Below are 27,869 nucleotides of genomic sequence, written 5' to 3'. Positions count from 1 at the left end.
TAACTCAACGATAGAATCTATTGTTGAGTGTTGTTTATTCTCAGGCCTGCAAATACTAACTGTTTACTATGCAAAAAACCATTTATTTGATTGATCATCTATTATATTTATTTATTATTTCTTCAGTGTGTGTAATTGTTTTCACTTTTGTGCAAAATTTAAACTAGTTAGAATTTTTCTGGAAGCTAACTGGCTCACTTGGTTTTAATGTGCTAATGTAGGGGTGCGCAAACGTTTTCAGTGAAGGGCCACTTACATTACAGGTGCATTGGGGGAGGGCCACATGCATGCCTGTCACACAAGGGGTCAAGACTGAGGAGTGGGCAATTGCATCCTCCCCCCCCCTTTGATAAATTAATGTATTTACTTATAAGTGGAAGTGTTTTATTCTATCCTATTAAATTTGTATTGAGTAATTCCCCTTTGCCCTTCTGGAGAAATTTGAACTGACAGGCCTGGCCCCATGTCTCAGTACTTTGCAAGTGTTATATTTCTATATGTAATTAGAAACATTGAGTTTCTTTTATTGAACGACTTCATCAGAAAGAAAAATAATACTTTTTTTGAAAGGCAAAACTGCTAAAATATTACATACACATTGTTCCAAGTAAAGTCAAAAATATATTTAATTTTTTTCCTCCAAAATGCTGCAGCATGAAAAATTAAATACGTATTTCCAAATGGTTCATATGGTCTTGAAGAAAAATGTTTCAAAAAAAAAAAAAAAAAAAAGAAAACTGCAACAAAATATTGTGCACCATTCTGTGGGTAAAGCAGTAGGCACTTTTTTTTATGTAATTTGTTTAAACATTTTCTTCATGTTAAAACTAAAAGAAGCTCTTGCACCTTTATCATCTAAAGTTGGTTTATTTGTCTTTTATTTTAGATCAGAAGCATATTGTTGATTTTATGCCAGTGAAATATAAATTAGAGCGAGGAAGATATAAAAATATAGTAAGTACATGTGGGTTGTGTTTTAATTTTTTGCAAAGAAAAAATGAATCTGTTTACATTTGAAATTTATTTATTTAGGAATCATTTTTTGAAGAAGTCATAGGTATAATTTCAAAAGGAAAAGACAATGGAATGGCTCTTTACGTCAATACAGCTAAAGCACTTTTGAAAGAAGTAATTTTCATGTTTTCTGTTTTTGTCAATGCTAAGTTTTTTTTTTCTTTTCAATTTCTTTTTTATGACTACTATTGTGCTGAAATTATTTGGGATTATCCAACAGCCAAAATTATTTAAAAACATACAATTTCAGAATTTTTGAAAAATAGTTTACTGTCAACCAATTTGTAGTTATTATACCAGTCATTTACACAAACTGTGCATTAGGGTGGTTCAAAAAACCTTTATTTCAGCTACAGTCCAGCCCCCCCCCCCCTCCTTTTTTTTTAAGACTTACTAACAGTATTATGCTGTAAAAGTTTTAGCTTCTTACTTAAATTTTAAGAGGGTGCTCAATGATGTCTTAATTTATTATTAGCCATTGCATAGAAAATGCCACAAAGGCCGTTGCCAGGTTTCTATGTTAAATCTGCCCTTGCGGCTTTTTCGACTTGCACTTGATCATTTTGGTGTCGAATGGAAATAATTTAGCCAAATTTTCAGCTCTTTATCTCAAACAACCTTCGGATTTTCCAAAAAAAAAAAAAAAAAAAAAAAAAACTTTTTTTCCGATTTTAGTTTTTTTTTCATAGTAAAATTCAAAATTAATGAATGGTAATTTTTTTCCTTATTCTTAGGAATACAATACATGAAAAATTATTATAGTCATAATTTTTAAACGAAAAGCCAATTTTTGGCTACAGATAGAAGATTTAAATTTTTTTTTCAATGCTTTTCTGAAAAGCGTCACTCACCAAATTTTGTCTGAAAACGTCTTTTATACTCCTCTACACCAAGGGATTTTTTTGAATTTTTTGAAGTAGTGGAACAATGCGAAAAAACTAAAAAGTGTTTTTTTTTCATAATTTTGCGTTTAAACAAATTTAAATATTTTTTATTGCCAAAAATTTCATTTGAACTAAGTCAGTAAAAATTCATCTGCTAAATAAAAAGAAGTAAAAAAATTCAAAAATACTATCTTACCAGAGAAAAAACAAAGAGAAAACCATAAAAAACTATGATGTATCCTTCATAAAGTTATTAGGAATGTTTAAAAAAATATTAAAGACGTTTTAAAGGAATATTATATTGGGTCACACATGAGTCTTCTTACAATGTGAAGTACCTCTAAATGGTGCCTTGTCATCAACGTCTGAAATTTGCTTTTAACAATGATGATGAATTTGAAGTAGGGCTTGAAGATATAGTGTTGAAGTAACCCCCACCTGTTGTAGGATCTACAAACCATCAATCCCACCTGTTTTCATTTGAAGTCGACTTTCTAGATTTTTGTTGGTTTAATATAAACTGAGTTTTTTGTAATGGGTTAGTTTTGTTAAAGGTATCAATTTGCATATAAATTAAAGTTATTATGTAGGTACATAGAGAGCCATACTATCATGAATCTAGTTAATTTTTTGTTTGAAAACATATTTATTCATAACATCATTAACTTTCTTAAGAGCAATAATTTTTTTTAAAGAGGTCACTAATGTTAAAAATTAAGGAAAATTTAAAAAAAGGAAAAGACCTTCTGTTAATTTTCAAAGTTTAATTTCTGTTGGATATTTTGTTTAACGTTATTTTCAATGGATGTTTGAGGTATTTCAATATAAAATGGCTTGTGAAAATGTATTGAATATAATTGAGTTCCTCAAACCTATTTATATATATTTTTTATATGTCCATGGGTACAAAGGCACCTGTCAGGGGGGTGAACGGGATGTGTAACGGGATGTATAAGATGGGGAAAAGTAGTCGCTAGTGAAGGACAATACTTTCAGTGACATGTATTTTAATGGCTTTTTAAAATAATGCATTAATTTTCACAAAAAAAGAAACTGAAAATTTATTTAACATCCCATTAAAAACTGCAGATACAAATATAAATTTAAAAAAAGCTTGCTACATTATCAGTAATTTACAAAAAAGTTAAGAAAGTTAAGTTAATAAATAGTGCAAAAAGCAATTTCAGTTTTCTACACAATATTTTACAAACTATTTGCATGTGAGATAAAAGAAAAAAGATTGTATTTCGGTTGAAACTTGATTTTCTTCAAACTTTAAATTCATTACTTTCAGGAATTAAAGAAAACTTTTCCATGGTTTAAACTACCTGTTGGGAAATTGTGGAGAAGAAAAGTTGATTTTCCTGATGGAATGCTTCCAAATGCTGTTGTACCACCCAGTATAGATCATACTTATTCTCAGTACCTAGAAAGAACTGATTTACTTTCTTCGTTGGAACTGTCAAGTAAGTTCAAATGTATTCTATACTATTTTTTTTTTGTTTGGGAAGCATACTAAGTTTTTATTTTTATTACGTTTGTTTGTACTGTCTTTATTAACTTATTACATTGGCACTTTATGTACCTGATAGAGTAATCCTTTGATATTTGCCAGGGTTAGTTCCAGGAAAACCTTACGAATGATACATTTATCTTCCAACTGTAAAAAAGGTTTTGGTTGCATTACATTTTAATTCAAATGACTAAGCAATGAAAAGAAATATATTTTTATTATTTCTGTGGATATATTTATAGAATACATTTTAGAACACTCATTTTTTCAGTTTGTTTGATTCAAATTAACTTGTATCCTTTGAAAACATTCAAATGTGTTTATGGTAGTGTTATAATTATGCATGCATTTATAACATTACATACATATGTATGTGTCTTTATATTACATACTAGTGGCACCCGCACGGCTTCGCCCGTAATAGAAAAATTAAAGGTCTTTTGGTTCGCCTGTATATTTACAAATAATGTATGGTGAAATTTCTCGCCAATTGGCTTGTACCCATGTTACGGTTCCACGTTATGATCATTTCGTATCTCGCCAATTGGCTTGTGCCCATGTTACAGTTCCACGTTATGATAATTTCGTAATTTATGATAGTTTTTTTCTTAAAATTGGAATAAAAAAAGAACCACATCGAATTTTCGAAAAATCGCTTCGAGGTGCACACCCCCATGCTACATACTAACTTTGTGCCAAATTTCATGAAAATCGGCCGAACGGTTTAGGCCCTATGCGCGTCACAGACATCCTACAGACATCCAGACATCCTCCGGACAGAGAGACTTTCTGCTTTATTATTAGTAAAGAAATGCACCTGTATTTTTAAAATTATCTGCCTATAAAAGAGAAAATTATTTTGTAACTTTTGATTTCTTGACACAAGGTTCATATGCCTTCCGATTATCTTAAAAAGCTTCTGTAACTTAAAGGCCTCTAAAACTCTTAGAAAAAGGATAAAAAAATGTCATATTTTGCCCATTCGCGGAGCAAAAAATGGCTATATGTAAGCAACAAATTTTTTTCAATAAATAGATAACAGTTTTGCAGTACAGAATATTGGTACATGTTACCTGCCAAATTTCATTAAAGTTAAAAATGATGCAATTTGTTAATTTAATATGATGGAATGAGATACAGTCATTTACTTTTGTTGGTGTGAAAAAGTCTTTTTCTGACATAAATTCACAGCACTCTGCAACTGAAAGATTTACTGCAAAAGTATGGTACTAGGATTATTTAATGCTGTGGAAGAGTCGGAAAATTAAAAACTATTTTTATGAAGCATAATTCTGGGTGTCCCATCACTCCCTACTGTCTTCTATAGAATTAGTAAGTTAAAGGTCATTTAGTTTTTCTTTCTCCTTTTTTTTTTCCTTTTTAAATTGAGATTTAACAAACAAATGGAGTCATGATTTTGATCAGAATTGGTTGTTTATTTGATGTTTTTGTATTTGCATCTCTGATAAATGTAATCTTTACAGGTGCAATTTCTCTGTATGATAGTCGATCATGTGTGCTTTGTGGTTACACGGGAGATAGTACATCAAAAGTAAGCAGTAGTTCTTTAATATATATAATTTATTTATTCTATTCACTCTGATATAATTTTTGTTTAGAAATAACTGAATTAAATTTACTACATTTCAAACCTCAGTATAGGAGAATTTAAAAGATATTTCAACAATATATGACGTTCCCAAATTTGCAAGGAAATGCAGAACTGCCAATTGGGGCATTTTATGTGTTGTTTAATTGTCTTTTAGGTTTCAGGGCAAAGGTATTTAATTTATTTTTTGTGGGATGATTATTTTTTAAAATCATTGTTAAAACTTAGAAAAAAATTACCTATAAAAACCTTCTCTATTCTGTACATGCAATCTTAGGAGTGGAAAAAGAGATTCAATTCTCATTGCATGCAACTTCCATATTACAAGAATTTGAAAGTTATTGTTACGAAACTAAGATGTCTAAATTGAACACAGTTTAAAATTTAGTTTTACAGCCACTCTTTTTTTGAGTCATAAATTAATTTTTCATGAAAAAATAGTTCAAACTAAAAAATTTGGTAACATTCTAGCTATATTAGCAGCATTGTTGCAAGGTTTTCCTTTCAGGTTTTCAAACGTTTTCCAAAGAAGTGCAAGAAAATTTGTTATATATATATATAATTTTGAAAAATGCACCATTCTGGTTATTGTCACATTTCAGTGAACCAAAAGAAACAATTTGATGCTTTACAATCTGTAGTAATTTTCTAAAATTATTCATCTTTCAATAGATGGAATAAAAGTAATGATGAAGCTGTATTGTGCTTGTTGTGTCTAAGGCAATCTTATTTATCTATTTTTATTTCCTTATCTTAAGAGAGACATTAACTTATTGAAAAGATTCAAAAGAAGGAATACAAGGTTCACAAATAGATTTTAAAAGTTTGATTATAGTTCTGGGATTTGAAACCTTAATTTGTATAGTAGGGTGGTTCAAAAAAACTTTTTTTTTCAGCTACAGTCCAGAACCCCCCCCCCCCCCTATTTTTTTAATAGTACTACACTGTAAGAGTTCTAACTTCTTACTCAAATTTTAAGAGGGTGCTCAATGACCCCTTAATTTAACACTAGCTGTAGCATAGAAAATGTCACAAATTTAGAAACATTTATCGTCCCCATCTGTTATTTTGTAAATAATTTAATGCAATGGATATGCATATTACTAGTGTATATTATGATATGTAGCGTTGTTTTTCAGTTCAACATACTTTTTTAACCCCTCTCCCCACAGGTATGAATTTGGGGGAGGGGGTTGAGCACCCTCTTTCAGTTGAAATAGGAAGCTAAAATTCTTGCAGTAGATTATCATCCACAAGTCTAAAAATATTGATGGGTGTTCTGTTATCTAGAAGAAACTTTTTTTTATACATGTATTTTTGAACCACCCTATTGTATAGTTTTGAGCAGGAAAGAGGATTGTATGTATAGTAAATGCATTTTCATTTTACAGTCAACTCGCATTAACTGGGAACCTTATAACTAGAATATTCCTGTATCTCAAAGTTTTCATTGGGTTCCAAACTCTTGAGGGGGCTGTGGAAACTTCCCATAATTTGAAGGTTTTATCTTGTCCCTTGAGACTTCAAGTTATTGAGAGTTGACTGTATATTTGAACTTATTTTTATTATTGCTATTATTGTTACTAATATGGCTGGAAAGAGGGTGATGTGTGAGAAGCTTCTGAAGAGAACCATGGCACACAAAAAGATGTGCCAAGCGTGATGAAGATGATTGTTGTCATTTTTAGTCATGCTAATCAATGTTGTTATAATTATTGTTACTATTAATTGCAGAAATGTGGTCGGTTGTTGTATTGTGGACAAGATGATTGGATTCATGTTAATTGTGCTGTGTGGTCTGCTGAGGTATTAGAGCAAGAGGATGGGTCTTTACGTAATGTGCATCCAGCAATAGCTAGAGGCAAATTGATGGTAAGCAGCAAGTTATATACTCAGTGTAAACTATGCTGAAAAAAAACCATACCCACTTATATGTAAATACATACATTTTCCAAATTTAGCGGAGCAATTGGCCCCTTACATGACGGACCTGTTTATAAATCAAATATTTTTTTTGGAGCTTTTAAAACTTATTTACGATCATTCAAATTCGTTTTTCAAATTAATTAGAGATTAGAGCCCTATAGTCACAAAATAACATATACGCTCATATTATCTAAATACGTTTTTTTCAATTACACAGTCATATACACTCCCCACAGGGTTCGTACGCTCCGGGAATTCCTGGAAAACCGGGAATTGTCAGGGAAAATGACACAGTCGAAAATGTCAGGGAAAAGTCAGGGAGTTTTCAAATTTTGTCCTCCAAAAATTTTTTTCCATTTTTTTCCCAAGGAATTAAGTACCATGAGATCTAGTCTTCCTTTTTATTGTGATTTCACGAAAAAAATTGTAAATTTTTATCTAAATTGACTCTGACACTTAAAAACAGCAATGGAAAAACGAACGTTTTTTTTTCACAACGAAAAATGCGCCAAAAGAGCGAAGATTTTCTTACATGGAGTCAGTAAGGGGAACGCATTTCTTTCTACTGCCTAAAGTTTTAGATGGGTTGCCACAACATTCTGTTCGTTTCAGGGTTCGTACGCTCCGGGAAAACCCGGAATTATCAGGGAAAATGACATAGTCAAAAATGTCAGGGAATTTTCCAAATGTGTCCCCAAAGTTTTTCTTTTCCCAATTTTTTCCCAGGGAATTTTGTTTTATGAGATCTAATCTTCATTTTTATCGATGTATTTAAAAAAAATTGTAACAATTTTATAGCAATGAAAAAAGTGGCGACCCAAAAAAATCTTCAGCAGCCGCCATTTTTGGCTCTCAGTAGTTCCCAAGGGAAAAAAAAATCAAGTGAACAGGAATTTTGAACAAACTCAACAGGAGAGAAGACAATTTACTGCTTCGGAAGCACAACCTGTAGATGGGAGGGTCGATCGGGGAAAATCGTTTTCTTTTTTTTTTTTGATCGGAAAATCATTTTAGCTACGTGTGAAACGTAGTCGCCATCTTTGGTCATTCACAAGATGGAAGTAGACACGATCCTAAAATGCCTAAGTTTCTAAAAACAAAGCAGAATTGGATGTTTTCTTTAATTGAAAACTGATGAAAATAACAAAAAATTTTCTGCAAATTGTTTTTCTATTATTATTATTATTTAAAATAATTTTCTTGAGAAATGAAAAATTTTGTTCTTAAAACAGAAGGATAAGATTATATCCTCACTGCCTTGGACGCAAATGTGATAAAAACTTTTCAATGAATTGAAGTTTCATGAAGATTTTATTATTTTTTTATTGTCTTCATGCGACAAATTAAAAAAGTTATTTATTATTTTTGGGCATAGCCGCCATATTTGGTCATTCCCAAGATGGAAGTACACAAGACTTTTTAAGTGCCTAAGTTCCCGAAAACGGCATTGGATGTTAATTGCAATGCAAACTATTGAAAACAACACAAATTGTGCCTTTTTTTTCCGGATAATTTGTAATTATTTTCTGGAAAAATGCAAAATTTAATCTTCATAACATTTTTTTGTTTTAATTGATTTAGACTCTTATGTGTTAAATACTGACTATTTTGCTTTTATTGTAGTTTTTTAAGGATTATTAATTATTTATTACTACTTTTATACTGCAAAGCCAAAAATCTACTTATTATTTTAAATTTTTCACTTTGTCGCCATATTTGATCGTTTGCACAATGGAAGTAGACTTAAACTTCCAGAAACAGAATTGGATGTGAACATTAATGTAAACTATTGAAAATAACATTAAATGTGCAAAAAGTTATGAATTTTTGAAAATTAACTGCTACTTTCTGGAGAAGAAAATTTGAAATTTTAATGTAAGCGTCCTTTAATATGTGAAAAAATAAAAAAAAAAGATTTTTGGCATTGGCCTATGATTGGCGGATGTTGATTTTTGTTACTATGCATTACATGGTATGCCGATCGATGCAACAAGTTAATCATATTTATACTGAAATTTAGCTTTGCATTTTGCTCAGTATGTTTTGTGTAACCTACTAATAAGAAAATAAAAAGCAGTATTGTAAACCAAAAGCGGATGCTAAAAGGTTGCTGCAGGACTACAGCAAAACGCTATAATATTACGCATGACATCAAAGAAACGCTAAAATATGGTGAAAGTACTCTGTTTTCAACAAATAGTAAACAAATTAAAACAATTTTGAACAAAATGTTGAAAAAAAACTTAAAATTTTGACAGAGAAAACAAAGGAAAAAAAAATTCCAAGTTTTTTTTTTAAATCTAAGGGGAGAAGTTTCAGTTCTTCTGCATTGCTACTTTAAACAATTTTAATTATTTTGAAAATATTACTATTTAAACTTAAATTTTGAATGAAGCGAGTAACCTGGAGTTTTTTAAAAAATAACCTGGAAAACCTGGAAAAGTCAGGGAACTTTTTTTAACCAAAAGTGTATGAACCCTGTCCCCAGTAAGTGTTTAGTGCTGGAAAGCAGATGGCAAATGCTGAAAAAATGGAAGTATGGCGATACTTACCATTTTTTCAGCGTTTTTATAAATCCTCCTCCCCCTCTCAACTGACTCTACTATAGCCACCAAGAAGACCTTTCATTATTTAAATCAATACTTTGTTACTTTTTCAAAGGAAAGAATTAACTTCAGCGCATTATAAAAGGCTAATGAATGAATTTGATTGAAAGAGAACCGTAATTGAGTGAAGCCACAAAAGGCCATTTGCAATGAGACGAGGGACGACTGTATTACAGATGTTATTTTATCAAATGCCTTTTGATTTGTGATTTTAAAAACGTCCTGATTTTTTATCTCGTTTTAATGTTCTTAGTTAGCATAGTTATTTAACCCTACCTAGATCCAGCACTACGTAGTGTCAATAAATAAACCTTAAAAATTTTATACTTCTTGCACCTGAAATTTATGGTTGTAATAATGTTAGTCTTAATTGACGTGAAATATTCACTTTCTGTAATAGCTAAGCAAAAATTAATGTTTAGTTTTGGTTTTTATTCAGATTATTCTGAATTATATTTCATATCATAATAAATTTGTTTTGAATTTTTAAATGATTCTTTTTATTTTTATTTTAGAGTTGTGAATTCTGTAATCAAATGGGAGCCACTGTTGGCTGCTGTGTTAGGGGCTGTCCTGCAAATTATCATTTTTACTGTGCAAGGAAGGATGAAGCTATGTTACAGGCAGATCGTAAAGTCTTCTGCGCTCTTCATAAAGACAATGTTGATGCTAAGGTAGTCATAAATTGTTTACATTTTAAAAGAAATAACTGATCTGCAAATAATTTGTCTATAAAATCTGTAGAATATGCTACTTCACTTTAGTACACATAAACTTTTTTTTTTTTGACTGTAATGATAGTCAATACCAAGCAATTTTGTGCTTCATTCTTTCATGACTATAATATTTTATATCAGATTTTTATCCAAATTCCTTAATTTTTTTATACTACTAATCAAAACTGTATTATTATAATTTTAAAATTTTTTTTTAAATTTTATAAAATTTCTGCATATATAAAAGTTATCTAAGGTTTCATTCATTATAGTCTTATAAAATATTAAATTAGCATTGAAAAACTTCGTAATTTTTATGAAATTGCTTACTCATTAATGAAAATAATTTTTTGTCATAAACGATTGATTACTTTTTTTATTCAATTTGTTGTGTCTTCCAACACTGTCTTCTGTTTAGATAATTAGAGAAAGTGATTTTCCCATGCTGCGTAGAATTAATGTAAGTCAAGCAAGCATCGCTCCAAAATGGGTTAAGAAATTATGGCAATCACCTATGGATAAGGATAAAATTCAAGTTCTTATTGGTATGCTGTATATCTAAATTCAATATCTTGAAAAGTTTATGATTTTTATTTTAATTGTTTCAAAATAGTCTGAGTTTCAAATATAAGTCTTATTATGGTTTTTTCTTTTAAGGATCATTAAAAATTACTAAATTGGGACATCTAACTGCTTTATCCAATGGCCATGAAGTGTTGATTCCTGTTAATTATGAGTAAGATTTCTAAAAATATTATGCATATTTATTATTATATTTATTTTTTTAATACATTAAGCAGACTTCACTTATTCGTTTAAAATGATTATCAGTTTTCTTATTTTATTTTAGATGCACACGTATATTTTGGAGCACCAAAAATCCAAGAAAAAGAGTAAAATACATGTGTCGAATTGTAGAAATGCTGCCAGATAATTATCAGTGGGAACCACATTCAACTACTCATAAAACAATTGTGCATAGTGAAAATTCTTGTAAAGAAGCAAGAAAGGTAGATTCTGAATTGGATTCAAATCAGGATGTCCAGTTGGTACAAATTTCTGAGAAACAAAATTATAGTTTAATTGAAAATATTGTTTTAAATGATGTCAAATTTGTTTTAAATCGTTTAATAAAAGCTGTTGTTAAGCAGTTTAAAAAGTCTAGGAAACAAGTTAATTATGTTCATTCACATGATTTTAAGTATATAAAAAACGGAAATGATGAAAACAATTGTGATAAATTAAAAACTAGCAATACCTTGTGGTTAAATGGGTTTTCTCCCTGTTGTAAATCAGACAAAACAAAAAATAGACATTCTTCTTCTCATGATAATCAACTGGAGTCACTCCTTGCAGCTTCAGAAATAGAAAATAATATTAGAAACTGTAAAAATCAAGTTTTAAATTCCAATAAATCATCGCAATTAAATGCCAATTCTATTCTTTTAAATTCAGAAAAAAATGAATTAAACTGTGAAATAAAAAAATATATTAAAGAAAATGACTTCAAAAAATTTAATAAATTGTTACAATCATATGTTTTGAATGGACAAAATTTACAAGACTCGGAGAAGTTGATGCACTTAATTGCGGAAAAAGAAATAACGAAAGAAATTATGGAGCGGTTCATTCACCAAAATAAAGGATTAAAAGCATTTCCTGATAACATGTTGCCATTATTAAAATCTGTTCTCCCCCCATGTTCTGTAAGGGAAACAGTTCTACCAGTATTTAATGTGGATCCCAAAGAAAATAGAATGAATGAAAGTTCTGGCTATAGTTCAAATGATGACTCCCATTTGAAGCATTCATCGAACATTCGCTCTTGTACAGCTAATAACAATGATGGTAAGCTGGATTCTGCTGCAGAAATGCCCGTACTTGAAAAATGCATGTTAACAACTAAAGAGAATGAATCGTTGTGGAAGAAATTGAAATTTAATGGCAAAAATGATTTTGGATTGAGATGTAATCAGCAAAATGTTGTTTTAAATTGTGACAATACTACTAAAGCTGATAACATTGGACTAAATTCCATGCTTGAAGATTCAAACATTAAAATTGCAAATGGTATTTCTCTCTCAGGACCATTTAAATGCCATAAATGCAAAAGGCTTTATCGTACTGAGGACAGTTATAAGAAGCATTCTGAAGTATGTAATTTTTTCCTTGATTCTTCATCTGCTGATGAAGATTCAACTTCATCGGAAAGTTCTGAGGAAACTTTTGAAAGTCTGAAAAAGAATTTTATTCTAAGTCATAATGATGCTAATGCTATTGCATCAGCATGTAATCTGGAGCCTAAAAATGACAATGCAAATGTGATGAAACATCCTAACAGAACAGTTCCTTCTCAAAATTCGTTGAAGGTTTCTGCTGATTTGCTGAAAGAGCCAAATGGTGTTGCAGCAGAAAATTCAAGCAGTAAGAAGTCACAATCAAGTTCATTTTCTGCTCCACTGAAGTGTAATGCCGCTGCCAATCAAACTGAAAATAGAAATAAAATAATAGTGAATCAGAATAAAGTTAATCACAATTCTACAAATCATCAAAGCAAACATCAAACTTTTACCGCAACTTCTCAAAATCGGCATATTTTACCTCAAAATCACATGCAAAATCATACTTGGGACTCAAAAAGTAATTTGCCTCAACGTCTTGAAAATAACGTGTTGATTGTTGAAGAACAAGGAATGCCTTCACATTTTCAGATTCCAGAACAACCAGGTCCACAGTTTGAACATACAGTGCAAGATACATTTGTCCATAGTGTACCAATGAATGTAAATAATTTATCAATAGCTGCTGAAAATATTTCTAGTTATAATATTGGGTACAGCAACACAGTTTGCAATAACTCAGGACTAATGCAGGTACCTTGCAATACATTAGTTATTCCTCCACAGTCTGATGGAATGCATCAACCTAGTTCTCTTATTAGTCAAATTCAAGTGCCACAGAATAACTTTTTAACTGCTCCAGTTGAACTGACCCAAAATTCACAGCTTTCATATGTTGGATCTATCACTATTACTAATAATGAAACTATGTCGCTAGCTGTCAATGTGCCTGATCAAATTGTTCCAATTTTTCCTTCCAATAATGTAAACTTTGGCCCTACTACCCTGATACCAAGTCCCTTGCAAATGCAACAAGCAACTGGAATACATCTGTCTACTGTAAATGTTCAACAGATATCCTTACAAGGTTCATTTGCATCTAATTCCTTAAACCCATTCATTTATCCTCAGCAAACAGTTGCTATTCCTCAAAATCAGGTTATGATCCTTGAGGAACCAATGTCTCACCCAACTCCACAACCAAACTACATTTTTCAGGTTCCTGTTGGACAAACTCAAAATTGTACATTTCCATCAATTTTACCTCAGCAGCAACTGTCACAGCAATTCACGAATCAAATCCCTTTCAATTCTATCTCACAAAATCAAGTAAATGGTATAAGTATTGGAAATAACTCTTCTAACATTAAGACAGAACACTTTGAGTCATCCAGTGCCATTCCAGTGCAACCTGATGCAAGATTATCTTCTTATTCAAACCACCTAGAGCCAAAACCTTACTTAACACAAAATGAAACTAATTGTGAATCAAACATAGTCTCCAGAGTGCAATCGTTGGAATCCCGATTGTCACCTACTGACAGTGCTGCTAGTTCTACTGTTTCTAGTGAAATGATGACAAATTATAATGATCCTTCAGTATCTTCAACAAATAATAATATTGTAAGTATTTTGAAAAAAGCTGCAGAACAAATGCTAAATTTGTCTGCAGAAATGTCTAAAAGAAAAGCACAGTCTAAAGAGAAATCTTCAGAAGAGAATACGGCTGAGAAAAAAACTCGCTTTGCTCATACGCGGAAAGTTGCAGCTCGAACGGCTGAAAAATTAAAGAAGAAAAGGGCAGTGTTGAATGGTAATGTTAAGGAGTCATCTCAGCCAAAGACAAAAAGTCTGCACTTGAATATTGCTGCTCTTAAACCAGCCTTTACAATTCCTATTGTTCCTGTTACTAGTCTCAACAAAGATATTGTGTTTAATTCAACTCAGCCTCCTGTTCTTGAAGGTGAGCTCTAGGTTTTCAACCCCTGCATAATTTCAACTGTGATTATTCCGCATTGAAAGTAATTTTGGTTAATGCATCAATTTTTAAAGCCATATCATTTAATTAATTATGTTGTAATGTAGTTTCAAGCATTTAATAGTTATTTAAATTTCCAATTTCATATCATATTTCTACTTTAAAATGAGATATTATTAAAAATACATGTGTTGATCCTACATTAGGGTAGCGGCACCAGTAACAGACAAGGGTCCAGTAACAGTCATAAGTTTGGATTTGAATAATAATAATTTTAGGCGGGTTAAACTGAGGTTGCTGTGGCCCATGAATACGGTGCAACCATCTAGTGCAGGGTGGCGCCAGATCAGGGAAAAGTCAGGGAACTTTATTAATCAGGGAAATATCAAGGAATTTCGAAAAAGTAACAAAAATTCAGGGGAAATTGATTAAATTAAGAATATATTTTTTTGCTTTGCAAAATTAAGTACCCTAATTTCCTACGCATCTTCCGCCAATTTTCTGTTTAGCACTGTATTGCACTTGTGAGTGATTCTAACTGTAAAAACCAAAAACAACATTAATAATATGTCTCTGATCTACATTTTGAAGCAAATAATTCTTTTCTTCTGTTTGCAATTATGCAGAAAATGTTAAACTTTTTTATTAATTGTTATGTCCCCCTCTGTAATTACATTTTTTGACAGCAATCGTCACAAACAAAAGTAGAAGTTAATATTTGCTACTTCCCTACCCTTGGGATAAAAATGTCCTTTTTCATAATAAACATTTTAGCTTTCAAATTCCTACTTCAAAAGAATGTTTTACTACCCAAAATGCAAATTTATGTTATAATTATAGCTAAGGTTTGTTTCAGATGTATTTTTCATGTTTTGTCTTTGCAGATAAATATATCAAATCTTACTATCTTAAATTTTTTTGTGGAATTGGACATGAAATTAATTTATTACAGTTAGACTTCTTGCGGTAAATACAATGGTAAATGCAATCAATGACTTCTTGCAGTCAACTTCCTGCAAAAAAAAAAAAAGAAAAAAAAATTGAAAAAGAGGTAGCCATTTGCATTAACTCAGACTTGTACCAAGCATAGCAAATCATATTGGAATATTGCTTTAAACTAGAAATGAAATACCCAATCATGGAACTTTCTGAAGGAGTCACTTTATCAACATTCAAAGTATTGACATTCTAATCTGGAATGTTTCATTTTTTGCCAACTGTCGTCAAAATTGGGGCGGTTGCTTAAAAGATCACCATATTTTAAGATCTTGTATCTTGATCACAGAGAGATGAAGGCAAATGATTAATGTGGCAAAAATGTTTCGCTTTGCTCTTTTGATTGCTACTTATTAATCCCCCCCCCCCCAATTGTTGTGTTGGTATGGTTCCCTTGTTGGAAGTATTGTGGTTTTCTTTTTATAACCGATAATATAAAAACTGATGTTCTTAACAATTATGGTTATCATAAAATTCAAAAATATTTTTTCAGTTTTTGCTTACATAATATTTACATATTTCAGGCCAGAATGCTAAAGTGCTTGCTGCTACTTCTTGTCACCCAACACCTTATGCAAAAACTTCAAATGATTTGGAGAAAGCTCTTTCTGATTCTGATTTGTATTCCTTTGATGATGATAATGAATCCATTCTTTTGAAGATACATATGAGAGATATGGAATTAAAGACCAACAATGCCTCCAAAACAAAGCCTTACATTATGTATGAAATTCAAAGTGAAGATGGTTTTAATGTGCAATCAGATAGTCTTAAAGGTTTGTTGTTTCTTCATTTTCTTTTACTATAAGTAATTATCCAACGATCCTAATTCTGCATTGAAATTTATGTGTAGATTTAAGGAATTGCTAAAATGTGATTGAAATCTCTGTTCTGAAATTGGTAACTAAAAAACACTTATTTTTGCAAAGTTTTAATTTTTGCAAATTTTGTGGGTCCAACAAAAATTTAACATTTCAGCTTCACATATGAGGCAGTGAGAAGCAAATGGATATAAGTGTCAAAATTAAAAATTTGGAGGTAACCAGTACAAATGGCAGTTGAACCTCACCTCTGTCTTGGGGCAAGAGATTGTACTGGTAGCCCTGGTAGGTGCTGCTATACGCAGGACTTCAAAAAACTTTTCAATGAATGCCTACCTAGGACCGAAACCTCATATGTAATCAATTTTATTTCTGTTCACATGGAATTTGCAAAATTTTCTGCTCACAGAATCACTGATATCTTAAACTTTTCGCAAAAATGAGTGCTTTTTAAGTATTTGTTTTATAATCTTCTTGATCCTTTGTAACCTATGAATCTTGCTCACCAACATGGGGGTGAGGGGATTGCAATTTAAATTTCTCAAAAATTATTTTCATATGGAATAATTTTCGAAAACTTCATGCATGAAAGATTTCTAGTAAAATGTAGAAATCTGCTTTTTCTTGGCCAGTGTTTAGTTGCCAATATCATAAATTTTGTACATAAATCATCAAAAGATCATCATTAACAGGATTTGAAGTTATTGCATTTAGAACTTGTCCGTCTAAGTGTAGATTAATGCTTTTAAATATTATTTTCCTTTAGTTTAGATTAAAAAGAGCAAAATAAAAAAAATTAGTAGTCATACCTAAAGTATTGTTCTTTACAGGAAAAGAACAATGTAACTTAGTTACGATTTAAAATGTTTATTGAAATTTACAACATTTATAAAGTTGTAGAAAATTTAAAAAATATTCAAAGCTGAAAAATTTGCCAAATTGAAATCCTTGAATCCTGATACAATAATATAAAAGAAAATCCTACTTTTCTGCCAAATTACTCACAAAAAATGTTGTTTTCAGCAATGCAAAATTCTTTTTCCCTAAACATCATTCATAACCTCCCATACAAAATTCAGTAAATATTTAAAAAAAAAAAAAAAGTAGGTATAAAACTTTTGAGTAGTTCCGGACTGACCATCAGGTGCAACCCCCCCTTCCCCTCCATCTGTTTTTATTCTTACCAATAAGAGCATCTGCTTAGGTTGAAAATTGCTATTTTGAGATGATGTTCATCCAGGCAGCCATGTCTAATTATCTTAAGTAGCCACAGCCTCTTTAAAATGTTTATTCAGACTAGTGCCCAGACTATTTTCAAGGAAAGGATTGGATAAATTTTCGGAAGAATCTGGTCTTCTTTCTTGAATTTTAGCCCCTATATATACATATATAAGGACATTTCATTTAGTATAATTTAAAATTTTATGTACATTTTTTTAGATGCATGGAAAAAGGTGTATGAGGAATTACAAGATGCTCGCATTGCTGCTCATATGAAAAATATTTCTATTGATCCTGAAGGTTAGTGCTACCTAATGAAATGAATAATCTGCTTAAATGTACTGAACATGGGATCTGATTTTTTGACACATCTATGTTTCAGATTTGTTACTGTTTAGCTGTGTTTCAAATATTGAATAAAAAACTAAACTCTTTTTAAACAAAATGTATGGTTAACAAATTTATTTAAATGTAATTTTAAATGATAAGTTGTTATTATGAAGAAAATACCAATTTAAATTTTGCTCTTGTTCAGGTTTAAAAAATTTTCAAAGTGAATTGAACACAATTGGGATTTCTTTTTCATTGTAAATAATAAAATCAAAATGTGTAAAAATACTTAATTTCTGCAAAATTTAAAGGCTTATTTTTATTGTTGTTGTTATTTTTAAAAACTTTTAAGTATTTTGTAAAACAGTGCATTAATTGTAATGTTTTACCCATAACTCATCATTAACCCATTAACGCCCAAATTATTTCTGCCGACACGATTGCTTTGACCTTTTTTCATATAAGCCACAGCGATTTCACGTCGAAAGTCCTTGATCGACATTTGTTTCTTAGTGTCCTTTTTGTGGGCAAAGTCTTTTGCAAAACATAAGCATTTACAGCTGCCATGTCAATCATTCGGGTAAACAAACACCAATACCATTCCTTTCCCCTTATGGATATTGTGTATTTTTCCAAGTAGCAGTCATGCTGATCAACACCTCCCATAAACGTGTTGTATTCTCGTATTATCTTTGGTTGAGGGACAGACACTCTTTCTTTTTGACCTTTGCACCAACGCATTGTTTGCCCCACAGGATTTATAGTTTCAAAATTTGTAGCCATTGTGACAGATTTGTTGTCATTCCATCTTACAATTAAAATTTCATTTTCCTTATCAAAGCTATGGTCAAAAGAACCTCTTTTCTCCTTCTCAATTACTTTCTGAGGTTTCAAAGGACATCCGGCCATTCTATTTTCTCGTATGGTTCCACAAGAACGAAACCCAGATTCCTTCAGCATAACAAGTAATTGGTAACTGGCAAAAAAGTTATCAAAAAATATAACATGATTTGAGGGATTCAGAATTATTAGAAGCATTTCTAACACAACTTGACTTCCTAGAGGAAGAGTATGGTCACTATTTCTATCTTTACTACCACCACGGAGAGAAAAATTGAAGCAATAACCATTTTTTCCACACATTGCACAAAGCTTATAACCATACCTAATGGACTTACCCTTCATATATTGCTTCAAAGAATTATGGCCGTAATAGCGAACAATCATTTCATATGAGTTTGAAAAACTCCCCATTGTTGGAAATTTTTATTCAACAAATCTAGTAAAGGCCTAATTTGGAAGGATCTGTCTAATGTGTTTTCTTTTGCTTTTCTATTGTCATTGAAATGTATTAGGGACTTCAATTTAGTGTAAGAATTACGGCTCATGCTTTTTTTTACTAAGTCAATCCTCAAGTCCTCATGGTCGGACCAGTAGTCTCTTTCACTAGGCAGTACATGGTATCCAGAAAATATAAAAAATCCTATAAATACCATCAAATCATTTTTAGATAGAGCATAGTCCGGAATATTTTTTATTTCAGCAGCATACCTGAGGGTTTCCCTTAGAATGAGGTTATAAACTTCTGGAGTAAAAATTTTTTCAAATGTTTCTAACACACTTAGTTGCCATATGTCTGTGTCGTCCCCTAAAAATTCATTTGCTTTTATTTCTTCTTTCAATTTTGTGTACTGTGGTTTACTTTTTATCCAATTAACATTTTCTTCTTTTCCTTCCTTTTTTTTTTTTTGGTTGATGGAGGCATACCATAGTTCTCTACATCACTGACGTCTTTATCTGCAATTTCAATCTCCACAGTACTAGTGATATCAGATATTTCCGGTAAATTTGTGCCTTCATCATCAATACCCTCTTCATCTGTGAGCTCATCAACTTCAGGGGGAATTGAAATTATGTCTGCTTCTATTTGTTCTGAGAACAAATATTCGTGAGCTTCATCAGTTGTAAGAAATTTACGAGGCATACTATTTTTTAATATTCGCGAGTAATTGGGATAACAATCTGAAAATAAAAAGAAACTTATTTTTGATGTCTAAGGTGTTTTAAATCTAAACAGAATGCAAATATGTGCTTAAAACCTCCAATCAAAGAAGAATAATTAACGTTGGAAAAATTCTTCTTTTTTGCCTTCAATGCCCAGCGTCCTCAATTGAGGACAGCAATATGTTATGTAATATATAAAATAAAAATGAACGGGAAAAGATTTAATTAGAGACGTACCGAGTAGCACTTTGGCCGAGTACCGAGTACTCGGTCTTTCACTACTCGGCCGATTACCGAGTTACCGAGTACTCGGCATTTCACTACTCGGCCAAGTTAACAAGTACCAATTATGTTTTAAGAAGAACCACTGACACACACATGATCAATTTTGAACTTATTGGAATAGTAGTATAGACCTCTTTGTCCATATAAAAGTTTTTATTTAAAACTAAATTCCTGCTGAAATTTAATTTTGCATTGTTTTAAAAATTTTGTTTACGTCAAAAATTTTACAAAAAAATTATTTTTAAAATTAAAAATAAATAAATAAAAGGTATGATTGATCAAGTTGGAATTAAGACAAACTATGCCAATCTATTTTAGCTCTAGTCTGCCAAACATAAATAATTTTTAAAAGCAAGTAAAGCAAATGTGCAGGAACACTGAACACACGTGTTTCTGCATTACAAGGAACGTCTTTATCAGTGCATAAAATATGAGCTAAAAAATGTTAAAACATTCGACAAAAAAATCCGACTTTTGTCCGATGTCTTTAAATCTACAAGCTCACATTTTGTGCATTGAAAAAGGAATTTCCTGTAATGCCAAAACAAGTGTCTGCAGTGTTCCTGCACTATGCTTTTAACGTTGTTTTATTTCCCTTTTTTTAAAACAAAGGAATTTTTATATTTCTTATAACTAATTTTTGTTTGTTGCAAAAATTTATTTTTTATCTAAAAATTCCATATTTTCTATACTTACCTTTTTTGCACAATTTTTAATAAATAAGTTTTATTAACTTTGGGGACATGAAAATAAAGATTTATTCCATTAAAGCATTAAAAACTTCATTATTCTCAAAATTTAAAATTGATTTGTAAATGATTGCATAATATTAAATATGCTTGCGCTTTTTTATAAATTTTAATATCTGTCTTGGACAATATTCAATTTTTTGCAACTACTCAGTATTGGCCGAGTAGTTGTATAAATGAAAATGTAGGCTAAACGAGCTACGCATTCAGCTGAAACACTTATAATAATTGATGATTATTTTTAAATTTGAACCTAAAACAAAGGGAAGCCCCCTCCCCATTTGCACTAATAGAATGATCTACTTGTTATGATTTGTTTTCTTTATTTTCAGAATGTTCATTTTCAATTTGCGTGATTTCAAAAATTAGATATTTTGTGTTGTTACAGACGAAAGATTTTGAAGAACCTTCTGGAATTCACACGTACTTACTGGTAAAATTGTAAAAATATTTTAACCGTAAAAACTGACGAATGTTCGTAAAAATTACAAAAATCTGCAGGTAAGAGTGAATTACTTATAGGGCCGGATTTGCCTATAAGATAAACAAGCTATAGCTTCGGGCTACTGCTTTGAAGTGGATCCGTAACTCGCAAAAAAATTGCATGATTTGTTCCTTGAAAAATGGTAAGTGCTTGGAAAAAACTAATTTTATTTTCAAGTGCTTGAAAACCTTGAATATTTGGAAACGTGTAGCTACAAACCTCAAATTTTAAAATTTCTAACAAATGCTAGGGGGATAAAATATGTCAAATTCAGCTCCTTGCTACATCCTGCATCAAAAGTGTAAAAATCATGGTTCTTTCGTTTGTAACATATTACTTGAAATAAATTTTTGTGACTCACATGTTTCATATCTTGCTATTTATTTAATCCCAAATGCAGTATTTTGGAAATTCTTCTGTATTGATTGCTTTTATCTTGCTTCTACTGCATATTGTTAATCTGTTTAGCCCAGAAAAAATGATACACTACTTCTATTTCTTTTCGTTTTCTGCACTGCTTATAATTTAAAAAAAGGTTGTTGTAATGAGAGAATTCTTTTGTTTATTTTTTCTTTTAAACTTAAAGTTTGAATAATACTGTACAACTGTATAATCTAGTACTCGATTTCAAGACTGGAAAGTGCAAATGAGGTGCCTTAAATTATTAAATCTTCTAAAATTCTTGAAAAGAATTGGCGAAGTATAGCCTACTAGGGCTCTTGTGCCAAAACACCCAATCTAACCAACCAAACCTTGAAAATAATTAGACAAGTCTTTGAAACTCCTAAGCAAAGTGTGCTTCTATTTTATTTCTTATCAAGTGTATAAATTATGAATTGTTCTAATAAGTAGTATGTTACTCTCATGTTACATATTTTCTAAATGTGTACAGCATTTCTTTTAAAGTATTAATTTACATCACAAAGCACATTTAAATCATGAAACTTTTTTAAAAAAATTATTTGTCTATTTTTTCCCCGAGATTTTTGTCTGTCCAATTAACCCTTATAAGGCTTCAAAATGCAGAATTTTGTATCCATTTTACAAAATTTCCTCCAGGGGAGAAACCCCCGGACCCCCTAAAATTGAACATATTCTATATTTCACTTAAAAGGGAGCCCTGCGTCGCTCTCTTGATACCAGTCACCTCTCTTAAGGTCAATTAAAAAAGGACAGCATTAAAACACACCATTAATGAAAAAACACACACGAAAAAGGTAAAGCATGGCCTTATGCATCACCGGAGACAAACTGAAACATGGGGGAGGGGGCAAATTAAAATGCTGCTCACAAAAAGGAAAAAAAAAAAAAAACCTGCCCCCTCCCCCCCCCCCCCAAGAACTCAGTCCTAAATCCGCCTATGCTTCCAGACAATGACGACAAATATTAAATATTTTTAAGAAATTAAATCCAAAAAGATGGATTTAAAATGCATAACCATGGAAACACAAAACAAAATAAGTTTAAGGAATTAAAATGAGAAAGAAAATGGTTCACAATTTGAATGGAATCGAGATTTCTTAAACTTGATTTAAAAAGGCTTGTAACTTTTTTTCCTTTCGAGATAAAAGCTTATTTTTTCGACCATAGGTCGAGTTAGATCTGGAGTAAAAAAGGTCGCTTTTTCGAATGGCGTCAAAAAGAAAGCTGTGGGACAATTCCTTCACTTTTTTTTGATTTATTAATTGAGGAAAGTAGTACCTAAATTTCAGCTAAGCCTAAACAAATTCGAGCTAAAAACGCAAATAACTCCTGCCGTAATAAAGTTAGAGCATTGAAACAAATTACGTAGAACGCGGAAAATTCTACCCTTTCTAACGATATGTAATATTAATATGTGCAAGTAAATTTTCACCCTCATATTTAAGAATTTATGTGGAAATTGGACGTAAATTGGAATAAAAAAAGAACTATTCATCGAATTTTATTCGAACTAGTCTACAAACCTTTTCAGGACTTAAAGGAACAAATTGTGAAAATTTCAGCGCAATCGGCCGGTTAGTTCTCGAGTTTTGCGAGTTCAAATACACAGACACTTTTTGGGGACTTCATTTTATACTATGTAGAGATATGTTCAATACAACTCTAAAGGAAGGCAACTATAAGTAATATTAAAACTTACTTTGATAATTTTCGGTATAAAAATTCAAAAAGAACAGGCACATGTAGCATTAGAAAAATCGAAAAATGGCGATCCAAATAACAACACTAAAAAATAACCGCAAAAATGTGGAATTGGAATAGAATATCTATAAAGCTGCCATCTACACTCAGAAAAATGAAGATACAGTTTTAAGTTAGTTATAAAGCTTTTAAATAATGATTTATTGGCTGTCCTCTAACGAGGACAGTGGGCGTTGATGGGTTAAGAAGGTTTTTATGTTTCATTCCATTTTAATCTGTTTCTAAGAGATGTATATATTTCTATTGATGTTCCAGTTATAAATAAAAATTCAAAACATTTTTCTCTTGCATATTGCAGATATTGATGGCTTTCACATGCTGGGCTTGGACAGCCCTGCATTAACATATCTTTTGGAACAGTTGCCTGGAGCTGAAAAATGTGCAGATTACAATTTTACTTTTCATAAACCTGGAAAGGATTTCTTTGAGGTAAAACTCTTTCTTTGTATTACATCTTAATTTTTTGAAATAATTTTAAATTTTTTATAGCTAAAAAAGTTACTGAATAATTTATTTCTATCTAGTCGAGTCTAGTTGTGCACCTCCTCTTTCGGTTGCATTCGGGTGTTTCTAAGGGGGTGTTTTTTGGGGGGAAATTATTGTTAATTTCGATGTAAACGCAAGTGGTGTTAGAATTTGGCGGACACTTGGCGATATATCGCCAGTCATTTGGTCGCCAAGTTTTATGGCCAACTTGGCGACAAATTTGGCGATTTTTTTAAAAAATCTGGTTTCAATTTCGCCACTGTTAGTGATATTTAGAGAGTAAACTATTGAATCACATCAAAATTGCCAATAATGGGAAAATGACATTATATTGGAGTAAAAGGAAGTCATGTGAGGCACACATCAGCTCGTTAGTTTAAAGAAAATTGAAGGCATTAACTTTTATTCATGAAAATGCACTTTTATTTATATTTTTTATTATTTGATTTAGTTACCTGAGAATGCTTCAGGATGTGCTCGGAGTGAAATCTACACAACTCGGAGAGAATATGATATGTTCAGTTTCTTGGCGTCTGAGCATCGTGATAGGCCTATTTTCTTGCCCCCGGAGGAGGAAGAAGAAGGTGCTCAAAAATCAACTAGGAGATCAACAATTCTTGATTTACCAATTGCAATGCGTTTTAAAAATTTGAAATCACTTGCAAGGGAAACTGTTGGAGTTTATCGGTAAATTTTATTTAGTAATATTACGGTTTAATTTTTTTATTCCAGTTTTATACATATTTTTATATTGATTTGTGTAAACATTAATAATTTGTAAAGGTTTTTTGATTGTATCAGTTTTATGATTGAAAATTGATTTTAAAAGCATTGGGAATGTTTAAAAAGATTTATCTAAATTTCATTTATTCTTTGGTAAAATGTGTTAGAATTGATTGAATGCTTTGTAATTTTATAGTTCTAGCATTCATGGACGAGGACTGTTTTGTAAACGCAACATTGATCCAGGAGAATTGGTTATTGAATATGCTGGTGAAGTTGTGAGATCAGTGTTGACTGATAAAAGAGAACGGATATATCAAAGCAAGGTATGACTTATTGCCGAAAATAATAATGTGTTTCTGATCTGCTCAAAGTAAAATTTGTTATTGATTTGATGTAACAGTTACTTTGAGAATATTAAAATGCCATGTGCCTTTCAGTTATTCGCTTCTTTCTCAAATATCACAAACATGATGCTGCTGAGTGCATATTTTTAGCTGTGAGTGCGTATTTATCCCAAATATAGAGGAAAATATTGAATTTGAAAATTTTTGATTTTTTCAACAGGTTTTGTTGTACAGTAAATTCCCGTTTATCCGCGAGTCAATCAACAAGCAGAAACACGTATTTTTGCAGTAAAATGCAAATACCAATGACTTGTTTTGTCTTCCCTTTTTTGAAAAATTGTGAATTTAAACTTGGTTGTTTTTGTTTTTTATTTATTTATTTGCTTATTTATTTATTGTGCTTTCTTCATTGTACATACACTTGTTCTTTATTGATGTTAAGTTCTATCTGGAAAAAATACAAATCATTTTTACTTTACTGCATAGCCTTTCACTGTTTGCCAAGCAGTGTTGCCATCAGCTAAATGTTTGAGGAAGTTCAAGTTTTACCTTAATTGTCTCTCATTCTTAGCATTTTCATGGTTTATCCATAATTTTTATTATCCACAGTACTTGTACCACCCAATGCCGTGGATAATCGGGAATTTACTATAGTTCACGTCAATTCTGGCGGGGGGGGGGGGGGGGGTGCCTTTATACTCATGAAAGTTTTTGCAGTGAAAACATGTTACAATTCAGGAAAAGGTAAATACTGTATATTTTGGTTTACCACGGAAAAATTCCTGGCCCAAGGACCCCTGACCAATAAAGCCTAAAGTTTTATTTTGAAGGTTTATATTTCTAAAATTGGTCTCAGCCCCTTTTGGCCCTAAAATTGCACTTTAACCCACCTCCTCCTCAAAACCAGAAGCTGGATTCAGGCCAGGTGGCCAAAAATGGCAACCCAGGTGTTATTTCTCACTTGCAATTTACGTCATCTTTTTTGAACGCTTGATCTTCAGAATGGCGCAAATTATTTTGTCGCATACTTCATTTGTTGTATATTTCATGTCTCTTTATAGTGTTCGACTTTAATACACATCTCTGTGCACAGTCCTCCGGGGAGACTGACTAAATTTTTTGACTTACCATCGTATTAATTGTAATTAGAGATTAACCGAATATTTGTTTCGGCCAAATACTGTATTATCAAGCAATTGAATTGTAAACAAATTTACAAATTTGACAATTGCTAAGTTATACTATACTTATACTATAACTTAGCAATTGAAAGATAATTCAATTTGAATTCATATTGTTACTTACTAGAACTGTCCCATTCAAGAAAGTTTTAATGCTAGAGAAAACACTCAGATGTTAAATTATCTGTTACTATTATCAATTGTTCAGTTACTAAGGAGACTAAAATAGCAGAAAATCACTTGAGAAAATTATAATGATATTTTAGCCACTTAGGCTTTTTTAAATGCAATATTCTCTATTTATAACACTAGGGGACTCTGCCCCCTGCTCGCTAACGCTCATCAACCCCCAAAGATAGCTTTGAATCTTATTTGATTCACAAAGATTTAAATCGTCAGTTAGAAAGAAACACATTAAAAACGCATTATGAGCTCTTTTTGGATTAAACAGCAGTCCTTCCCCAGGTTTCAAAATAACTTTTACCAACTTGCAGAGCCGTAAGGGCTAAGGGGCTCCTGAGCATTGCAAATCTGCAGTTATGTATATTTATGGTCTCAGTAATATATCACATGCTCTTTAGCTCAGGGCTTGAGTTGAGCCTAAGATTTTCCATTAAAATCAAAACCCTTAAAGTTTGTGAATAAGGGAAAGAAGAAACATAATTTTAATGGAGATGAGGATTATTTGAACTTGATTTTTAACGGCTTGTAACTTTTTTTATTTGGAGATAGAAGCTCAGCTTTTTGACCATAGGTCGAGTTAGATTTTTAGTAAAAAAAGCCACTCTTTTCAGTGGTGTCAAAAAGAAAACTGTAGGACAATTCCTTTGCCTTTTACTGGTAGATTTAATGAAGAAAGTAGTACCTAAATTTTAGCTAAGCATAAAAAACTTTGAGCTAAAAATGCAAATAATTCCCACCGTATTTAAGTTAGAGCATTGAAACAAACTGGGTAGAATGTGGAAAATTCTACCCTTTCCAACAATATATAATATTAATATACGCAAGTAATTTTTCACCCCTTTAATAAGCAATTTACATGAAATTTGAGCTTAAAACATTAATTACAAAACTAATTTGATTTTCAAAAAATAAAACCCCAGGTGCACACCCCCACCGCTCAAATTAATTTTGTACAAAATTTCAAGGCTGTAGGTGCTATGGGGTCTCCTGTACGCACGTCCGCCACAGACTTCCTTCCAGAACTTCTTTGAAAACTTACTTTTATTTACTATGAAGAGATTACCATGGTTATATCAGTTATCAAATCATTGGTCAAGAAATAAATAAATTATTAAGTTGTGAAAAATTGCAGATATACATAAACCAAATTAACCATTAATATGCTTTTGCCTCAGGGATGATTTAAATTGATTATACTTAATGCATATAAATTTCGGATTGGAAATGCATTTACGTTCACAACACATACAAAATAGATGAACATTTTCTATTTTATATCAGCATAAAATAAAAATACAATCAATATATTTAAAAAGGTTTAACCAAATGCATTGTATTTGGCCAAATATTTTATTAGAATCTTAACCAAATATTCGGTTTTTAGCAAAATATTGTATTTTGTGCATCTCCAATAGTAATCTCTTTTTTTTTTGTGACATTGTATTTTTTCTTTGATGCAGAGACACAGCAAGCTAGTGCTTTGATGTATAAAATGTTACTTAAGTCTTC

At 31.3% G+C, this 27,869-nt stretch overlaps 1 protein-coding gene across 1 annotated transcript in view; it reads left to right on the top strand.

Moving 5' to 3' along the window:
• The window catches only part of LOC129226762 (uncharacterized), a 160,966-nt gene that overhangs the window by 125,782 nt on the left and 7,315 nt on the right, over positions 1-27,869 (top strand). The window contains exons 24-36 of the mRNA XM_054861391.1: positions 887-954; positions 3,193-3,364; positions 4,896-4,963; positions 6,755-6,892; positions 10,068-10,226; positions 10,687-10,813; positions 10,926-11,004; positions 11,119-14,351; positions 15,887-16,138; positions 17,624-17,704; positions 23,739-23,869; positions 24,378-24,613; positions 24,846-24,975. Coding sequence (XP_054717366.1) covers positions 887-954; positions 3,193-3,364; positions 4,896-4,963; positions 6,755-6,892; positions 10,068-10,226; positions 10,687-10,813; positions 10,926-11,004; positions 11,119-14,351; positions 15,887-16,138; positions 17,624-17,704; positions 23,739-23,869; positions 24,378-24,613; positions 24,846-24,975 — 4,874 coding nt within the window. The remainder of the gene's footprint in view (positions 1-886; positions 955-3,192; positions 3,365-4,895; positions 4,964-6,754; positions 6,893-10,067; positions 10,227-10,686; positions 10,814-10,925; positions 11,005-11,118; positions 14,352-15,886; positions 16,139-17,623; positions 17,705-23,738; positions 23,870-24,377; positions 24,614-24,845; positions 24,976-27,869) is intronic.

Source organism: Uloborus diversus, chromosome 7, assembly GCF_026930045.1.
Source record: "Uloborus diversus isolate 005 chromosome 7, Udiv.v.3.1, whole genome shotgun sequence".
Classification (NCBI taxonomy): Eukaryota; Metazoa; Arthropoda; class Arachnida; order Araneae; family Uloboridae; genus Uloborus; species Uloborus diversus.
Note: the sequence above shows the minus strand (reverse complement) of the source record. Positions and strands in the feature narration are given on the sequence as shown.